The 9428-nt window shown below is 44.3% G+C and overlaps 1 protein-coding gene across 1 annotated transcript; it reads left to right on the plus strand.

The window, feature by feature from the left end:
• The first annotated feature begins 902 nt into the window (after positions 1 to 902).
• Positions 903 to 1568, plus strand: LOC109338939. The gene has a single exon (XM_019576293.1). It carries the CDS (start codon positions 903 to 905, stop codon positions 1566 to 1568), a length of 666 nt encoding a protein of 221 aa, XP_019431838.1.
• Positions 1569 to 9428: the final 7860 nt, after the last annotated feature.

Genomic DNA, 9428 nt, shown 5'->3' on the forward strand with positions numbered 1-9428 from the left:
AACCGCTACACCTATTCAACCCCCCTTCTAGGTGTATTGTAACCACTGATACGTAACACTAAGTTTCTCTGAAAATTTACATTTCTGGTATAGTTTGACTGGTTTTACTGCGAAGCAATTAGCCATGAGCAGAATTTATGGTGACTGGGAGGAATCATACAATGAGTTACCACGTTGGATGAACGCTGTCCAACATTTTGCCCCGGGTACAATTGTTCGTTATGAAGCATCTCGTAACTATGTAAATGGTGTTGAAGATCCAAATGCTTTCATTCTTGACAGGGTATTTTGGGCTTTTAAGCCATGCATTGAAGGGTTTGCATTTTGCAAACCAATTCTACAAGTAGATGGGACATTTTTGACCGGAAAATACACTGGAACGTTGCTCATAGCAAGTTCACAAGATGGTAACAGACGTATCTTTCCAGTTGCATTTGCCATTGTTGAAGGAGAAACAAAGGAAGCATGGGAGTGGTTTTTTTACAACCTTCGAACTTTGGTTACCCCACAACCAAACATCTGTATAATATCAGATAGAGGTACAGGGTTGTTGGGTGCACTTCGTACCGAGTTGCCTAGATGGTGTAATAGTAAATCAGTTTATTGTATTCGTCATCTTGCCAGCAATTTCAACAAGGAGTTTAAAGATTCCGATCTTAAAGAGAAAGTTATTCAAATGGGTATTACATTTTTCAAATCTTTCATGTTTGGTATATATTTATACATATATTTTAACTTAATTAATTAATTAATTTTTTTGTAGGATATGAGTTAAAGCGACCACGTTTTGAGCGGATGTTTAGTGCATTGCGTGAAAAAATGCAAGGGCAGCAGCATGGTTGGACCATATCCCTAAAGAGAAATGGGCTCAGTGTTACGATGAAGGGAGTCGTTACGGCCATATGACTACCAACCTTGCAGAATGCATTAATGGTGTTTTGAAAGGTTCTAGAGCTCTCCCCATCACTGCCATTGTCCGAACAACATATTACAGACTTAATTCATGGTTTGTTGATCATAGAGATGAAGCTATTAATATGATTAAGGCAGGACATACATACTGCGAAGAGTTGACAAATGTGATTAAAGAAAATCAACGTCAATCTACATGTCAACTTGTGCGCAGTTTTTCAAGGGAGACGGGGGTAGCCGAGGTTGAAGTTGCTTCTAGATCAGCTGCTAGACATTCTAGAGTCTATACAGTGAAACTAGCCGAAAATTGGTGTGATTGTGGAGAGTTTCAATCATTGAGATTGCCATGCTCTCATGCAATTGCTACTTGTTCAACACTAAATTTAGATTGTGGACAGTTTATTTCACCAATTTATCGATTAGGTAATATTTTGAAGGTCTATGAGATTTACTTTCAGTCAATCGGTAATGAAGAATATTGGAAGCGAACTGGAAGACCAAAAACGAAACGGATACATAATGAAATGGATGAAGTTCAATCTCAACGGATTAAAAAATGTGGATGGTGTAGGACTGAAGGACATAACAAAAAGAATTGTCCATTCCGAATGAGGGAAGTCGGTGAGAGTTCTAGGCAACCCGGTAATAATGAGTAGTTAATATAATATTATGAATATGTTTTAAGTCATTGTGTACGATGTGTTTTAAATTAATATGTATGAATCTGTTTGAAATCAATGTCTATGAATCTCAATAAATAACCTTATTTTACATCATACAAAATAAAAATATAGTATAAATCAAAAACCCTAATTATACAAAACTCATGCAACAAAAAACTCATCTAAAATTCCAAAAAACCTTCACCAATTTAGGTTTCAAAGTGATACATATAACTGAATGAATAATCTTAGTTTACATCATACAAAATAAAAAATATAATACAAATAATAATCTATAATTTTGATATAACTCCTACAACTCAAAAACCAAAACAAAATTCTTAAAAACCCTGGAGCGGAAACACCGGTCCAAGGCAAAGAAAAAAAAGAAAAAAAAATTGGAAGGGGTCTCGTGCATGGGGTGCACGAGATTAGGAGAGAGAAAATTAATCTCGTGTACCCCATACACGAGTTTGGTGGGGCAAAAACTGTTTCTCAGGAATCGTGTACCCTATACACGATTTTAATAAAAAGTATACTAGTTCTGTAATAGTTTAAAAAGTTATACCAAAGTGTTAATAAGACAGTCAAACTATACCTGAAATGTATATTTTCCAAGTTTCTCCTGACTTGTTGGATTAGTATTTGTTATCCAAGTCTCTTCAAGTCTGGATATTGTGTTTGTTAACAAAGTCTCTCCAGACTCATTCTCCTAACATCTTTGGTGCTTAGCCTCTTTAAGTTCTATAAAAGTATTGTATTGTACTTAGCCTCTCCATACTCTGCAAAAGTTTTTTAGATGAGTCTCTTCAGAATCGTTAAACAAGTATTATCACCTTAACCTCACCAGGTTCTTTACAAGTTGTCTGAAAGTAATTACCACAATTAATATACTCAAATGCTAAACAACTTCCACCAGTGAGTGCATATAAATGTAAGCTCTACAAAGATTTATAATAAGTTCCGATTGAAATGTGAATGTTAAAGGAATGAAAAGTTAATACTTAAGTTCAATTTAGAATATCCAATACTTATGTCTCGCATTTTCAAACTCTTTAGATTTTGGATAAGTTGTTAGAAATTTAATATCTAACATAAGTAAGTCTTAATGAAGCCTTCAATGTCTTCAATATATATAGACTTCCTTTGAAGTTGGCTTCTTCATTGAGCTTCATTGAATTTAATAATTACTTTTGCACTTTTGACCTTTTGATCACTCTTTATATCTGTATGAGAGAGATATGAGAGTATTAACTTTGAGGGAATAAAACACAAAATATTCATTTGCTTTGTGTATCCTTATAGAAGAGCACGTATTAGTTGAAGTGTGCAATTGCATGTTCTAATCTACAGATGGGTACAAGACTTCATCAGACAAGTTAAGTACTTCTGAGACATGACTAACCTTATGGCAACTAGTCATCTCTTGACTTATTAGATATATGATTCTTAAGAGAAGTAATAAATTTGTCTATAATTAATTATACAAACTAAGTAGACTGACCAACAACCTACATAAGATTAATTAATTAAATTCTTAATGTGTAGATTCCATTAAAACATAGGGTAATTAAACTTTAGACATTTAAGTGACTTAAATAATGTAATGTTATGGAGATATCATTATTTTTTCGATAGCTTTTGCTTTTAGGGGAGTGAGAATGCCAGTTTATGGTTCTTTTTTCTATCTAACCTAAGAATGCACGTGTCCTCACAAAATGGAATTTCCCTCATGAGGCTATTAACTATTAAGTGTATACTCGCGTAACAAGAATGGATAGTCGCCAACATACACCACACATATTGTTCCTACCCGACGAGCCAAAGAGACGTATGCTTAGTCGCTGAGGTAGGTCCCGCATGCCTGGCATGCCTTCTGTACCTCACCAACCCACCTGCCAGCACGACAGACAGAATACAGAACGGATACCGAACCAGCCACAGGCTAAAAGACAAGAGTGGCACAGAGTACGGTCTCGCCAGATCGCCTGACACGGGAAAAGCAACCCCTGACAATACCCTTGGTCGGCCACGCATTGCACTACCTGCCAAGAGCCCAAAAGTCAACTCTCCTATCTATAAATAGGAGTCTCTACCAACAGGAAGTATCTCAATCTCTTTACTCTCTAACATTGCTCACTCTACTACTCTCTACCTTCATTATTCTCAAATTCCCATACATTTAGTTCATACACTGACTTGATCGTCGGAGAACCTTTTCAGGTACCTCCACCGGCGGGTTCAGCTCTTCTGCATCACCTTGCTACTTCGACGTCCTTCCTCTCCTTCATCCTCAGCAGCTGATCAACCCTTATTCCGTACCTTTGTGTTCTAGGAAAGAAAATTAGCGCCGTCAAGTAAGGAGCAACCCAGGTCATCATACACACTGTCTGGCATTCGCCAAGGATCCAATGAATCCATCCGGGCATATCTAGATCGGTTTAATACCGAGGCCACGAAGGTGCATACTCTAAGCCCTGAGCTAGTAGTGCATGTCCTCGTTATGGGACTTCAAGAAGGTCTTTTCCGCACGGAATTGGCCAAATACACCGATCTTACCATGAGGACCTCCGCTCCAAAGCCTAACAATTCATCAATCTAGAAGAAACCCACCATATCCACGCCCATACCGAGCCCCAAACACATCAACCCTCACGGGAAACCAAACGGCCAAGACTCCACGACCTACCCGGCGACCTACCCTCACTAACCAAAAAGGCCAAATACTCCACCTATACCCCCCTTAACGCCAGCCGTTCACGGATTCTGCAAGAGGTCCTCTCCACTCACCTCGTCCAACTCCCACGCCCACGCCCTACCATGCCAGGCCCGCAAGACCGATCCAAATACTGTGACTATCACAGTATGTTCGGCCACTTGACCAATGACTACACACAGCTCCGGGATACCATCGAAGATCTCATCCAGGCTGGTCATTTACAACGATTCATTGCGGTCCTGGAGCAACGTCGGCAATCACCACAACATCGTCGACCAGAGCCTCCAAGAAGGCAACAGCGATTCATTGCGGGCCTGGAGCAACATCGGCGATCGCCACAACATCGTCGACCAGAACCTCCAAGAAGGCGGTCCCCTCCACAATTTCAACAACGGCGCCCTACCCCACGGCCTCAGGCGGATAGGCACCGAACAGACAACCGAAGGCCAAGGAGCCCAGTTGATATCAACACTATTTCAGGAGGTTTTGCTGCCGGGGGTACCTCTAGGACCGCCCAGAAAAAATATGTGCGGGAGGTAATGCACGTCGCTGCCAGAAACTCCCAGCAGATACAGAGCTACAGATCAGCTCCCCCCATTACTTTCGACGACCGCGATTATGAAGGTGTCGTCTGAGAGCATGATGACCCCCTCGTCATCACCGCCAAACTCAATAACAAGAAGGTTAGTCGCCTATTCATTGATCAGGGTAGCTCGGCTGACATTATTTTTCAGGATTTGTTTGAAAAAATGGAGCTCCGGGACGGCGACCTCCTACCATATGATGGACAACTGGTCGGTTTTTCCGGTCAGGGAATCACCCCCAGGGGATATGTAGAATTTGGCTAACAATCGGCGACCATCCTATGAGTAGGATTGTCCAAACAAAGTTCTTGGTCGTCCAGTGCGATTCAGCATACAACGCCATTATCGACCAGCCAACTCTGAACTGGCTTGGAGCGATCGTCTCTACGCCCCATCTATGCATGAATTTCCTCTCAATCAGCCTCCAAGTCTGCACAGTAAAAGGGGACCAGCACTCGGCTCGCAGTTGCTACTAGATGAGTCTCCGCCCCCACTTCAGCAAACAACACGCCCCCCCTCCAAAAGATCTCGGGGCGTGCATATGGTACAATTGGATGTCCGGGCGGACGAAGGAGACTTTTGACCACAACCAGAAGGGGAAAAAACAACTCTACAGTTGGGCCAATCCCTAGGACAGGTAGTGTACCTTGGCAGTTCCCTTCCGCCAAGCCAAAGGTTGCGGCTGGAGACATCTTTGAAGGCAAACCAGGACCTCTTCGCCTGGTCAGCGGCAGATATGCCTGGTATAGATCCTTCATTTGTCTGCCATCAGCTAACGACAAAACAAGGTGCTAAACTGGTGGCACAAAGAAGGCGCAAAATGGGGGCTGACAAGACCAAGGAGGTCGCTTTGAAGGTAGTCGAGTTGCTAGAGGCGGATTTCATCCGCGAAATCACCTACACCACGTGGTTGGCAAATGTTGTGCTAGTGATGAAACCATCAGGGAAGTGGCGGATGTGCGTGGACTACACGAATCTCAATAAGGTATGCCCTAAAGACCCTTATCCTCTCCCAAACATTAACCATTTGGTGGATAATTCTTCAGGCTACTAGTACCTGTCCTTCATGGACGCATATTCCGGGTACAATCAGATTCCGATGTACCCTCCCGACCAGGAGAAAACAGCGTTCATCACTGATCAGGCCGCCTACTGCTACACTGTCATGCCTTTTGGGTTGAAAAATGCTGGGGCGACTTATCAAAGGATGATGACCAAGGTGTTTGCCGGCCAGACCGGAGAACACATGGAAGTTTACATGGATGATATGATCGCCAAAAGCCTCCCCGGCGAAGATCATGTATCCATTTTGGAAAGCATTTTTCAACAACTCCGCAAGTACAACATGCGGCTAAATCCAGAAAAATGTACTTTCGGAGTGGAGGCGGGCAAATTTCTCGGTTTTCTTCTGACTAGTCGAGGGATTGAGGCGAATCCATCCAAATGTCAGGCGATCATCGACATGAGGAGCCCTCGCACGGTCAAGGAGGTCCAACAGTTGAATGGGCGACTAGCTGTGCTGTCCAGGTTTCTCCCGTCCGTCGCCAAACATTCACTTCCCTTATTTCAGATATTGAAGAAGAACAAGAGGTTTGAATGGTTTGAGAGTTGCGAAGCGGCGTTCAACACTTTCAAACAATATTTGGCCGCCCCACCTATTCTGTCCAAGCCATTACATGACGAACTTCTGTATGTATACCTAGCCGTATCCGAAGGAGCAGTTGCGGCCGTGCTGATACGAGAAACGGCAGAGGGTCAAAATCCGATCTATTTCACAAGCAAGGCCCTGCAAGGACCGGAACTAAGGTATCAGAAGCTAGAAAAGGTGGCGTATACATTGTTGATCACCACGCGAAGGTTGCGCCAATACTTCCAATCTCATGCAATGATTGTCAGAACCAACCAGCCAATCAGGCAAATTTTGCATAAGCCGGAACTGGCTGGGCGGATGATCACGTGGTCAATAGAACTCTCTCAACTTGACATCCGTTTCGAACCTCGCACGACCATCAAGAGTCAGGTCCTATCTGACTTCGTGGTCGAACTAGTCGCGCCAGAGGGCGATGCAGAGCAGGTATGGACTATCTTCGTTGATGGATCTTCTAATCCGAGAGGCAGCGAGACTGGAATTCTGCTGGAAGATGGGCAAGGAGTAACCATTGAGCATTCCCTCACCTTCACATTTCCAACCTCTAACAATCAGGCAGAGTATGAGGCTTGCATCGCCGGACTACAGCTAGCAAAAGAAGTGGGCGCCCATAAGGTATTAATTTGCAGTGATTCCCAATTAGTTGTGTCTCAAGTTACAGGTGCATATCAAACCAAGGATACCCTCCTCGGGAAATATCTGCTCAAAGTAAAAGAGCTCATGGCTGACTTCGATGAAGCGACCATTCAGCATGTGCCCCGTGAAAGCAACGCCCGGGCAGATATCTTGTCCAAGCTCGCCAGTACCAAATGCCTCGGGAATAATCAGTCTATCGTCCACGGAACAGTTTACCACCCAAGTGTCATGGCCGTGGAACAAGTGGAGATCCCAGACAACTGGATGGGCACTTTCATCCGATACATCCTCCATGGCAACCTACCCTCCGACGCGAAGGAGAAGCAACGATTCCTCAGGTGTTCCTCTTGGTACACCCAGATCCGGGGGACACTGTACCGACGAGGATTCACCGCCCCCTTGCTCAAATGTCTTGGTCCAGATCGGGCAGACTACATTCTCAGAGAGGTTCATGAAGGAAGTTGTGGGTACCATTTGGGCGCCGCCTCGCTCGCCAAGAAGGTGTTACGTGTTGGGTACTACTGGCCCACATTGGAAAAGGACGCTACAGACCTCACTCGAAAATGCACTCGTTGCCAACTTTTCACCGATTTCCACAAAGCCCCACCAGAAGAATTAACCACAACACAAGCGCCTTGGCCTTTCTGTAGGTGGGGTATGGACATTGTGGGGCCTTTCCCTCAAGCAACGGGACAACTGAAATTTTTGATAGTCGCCATAGATTACTTCACCAAATGGATAGAAGTAGAAGCATTAGCCACCATCACCTCAGCAAATATCCAAAAGTTCACTTGGCGAAGCATAATCACTCGTTTCGGCATCCCGTCCGCCATAGTAACGGATAATGGCACTCAATTTGCCGATTGAAGATTCCAAGAATTGTTATCAAGCATCCGCATCAAACAACACTTCACTTCAGTGGAGAATCCACAGACTAATGGGCAGGCCGAAGCAGCGAACAAGGTCATCCTGAAAGGGATAAACAAGAGGTTGGACGTGTCAAAGGCGAATTGGCCAGATCAACTCCATCACGTACTATGGGCGTATCGAACAACTCCCCACTCTACGACCGGCGAGTCACCGTTCAACTTAACATACGGCGCAGAGGCCACGATCCCGATCGAGATAGGAGAACCTACCTGGCGAACACTTCAGTTCAACGAGGGCGATAACCAATCTCTCCTCAGAAGCAACCTTGATGAAGTGGAAGAAATCCGAGAAAGGGCACGTCTCAGGAACCGCGGCGAAATTCAACTCTTCAGTCATTCCCCGCCAATTTCCCGAAGGAACTCTGGTATTAAGGAGAGCAGACATAGGACGGGTAAAAGGCAAGCTAGGACCAAATTGGGAAGGACCTTACCGCATAATCAGCAAGATCGGCAAAGGATCATACAAGCTTCAAGATTTGGGAGGAAAAAACATCCCCAGGACTTGGAATGCCGCCAACCTCCGGATATTTTATGCCTAACCGACAACCCCATGTGCGGTTGGTCATTCTTTTGTAATCTTTCCACTTATATATGATTGAGATATTATACTCTGCGATTGTTTTGAAGGATCATTTCCCAGCCTTGGTTGTTTATATTCACCCAAGGGGTCGGTCTTCGCCCCCCTTGCCTAGTGTCACCTCACATAATGGTTTTTTACATTCACCCAAGGGGGCGTCTTCGCCCCCCTTGCCTGGTGCCACCTCACATAATGGTTTTTTACATTCACCCAAGGGGCCGGTCTTCGCCCCCCTTGCCTGGTGCAATCTCACATGATGGGTTTTTACATTCGCCCAAGAGGCCGGTCTTCGCCCCCCTTGCCTGGTGCCATCTCACAATGGTTTTCTCCATTCACCCAAGGGGCCGGTCTTCGCCCCCCTTGCCTGGTGCAATCTCACTTAACGGTTTTTTACATTCACCTAAGGGGCCGGTCTTCGCCCCCCTTGCCTGGTGCAATCCCATTTAATGACTTTCTACAGTCGCCCAAGGAGCCGGTTTACACCCCCTTTGCCTGATGCATTCACCTAGCCAACGGAGGATCGCTTCCATTTCACCAGGCACGCTAAGGGCGTTCGAATTAAATCCAGCATATATTCACAATTGTTCATAAAGACAAAATCATCCAGCAATCGTATAAAGTCATTATGTGCACAAAATAAACAAAGGAATTATCGCAAAGTTGTTCATTCATTAATAGGAAACTATTACAAAATACTTGGACAAGTTACAAAGTTCCCCCACCCTGACCAGGAAAAGGCATCAAAATTGGGTCGCCGTTGT

This window comes from Lupinus angustifolius, unplaced genomic scaffold, assembly GCF_001865875.1.
Source record: "Lupinus angustifolius cultivar Tanjil unplaced genomic scaffold, LupAngTanjil_v1.0 Scaffold_49_137, whole genome shotgun sequence".
Lineage (NCBI taxonomy): Eukaryota > Viridiplantae > Streptophyta > Magnoliopsida > Fabales > Fabaceae > Lupinus > Lupinus angustifolius.

What these genes read in the sequence shown, in the direction of transcription:
- LOC109338939 (XM_019576293.1), top strand. Translation starts at nt 903, where the DNA reads ATGACTACCAACCTTGCAGAATGCATTAATGGTGTTTTGAAAGGTTCT.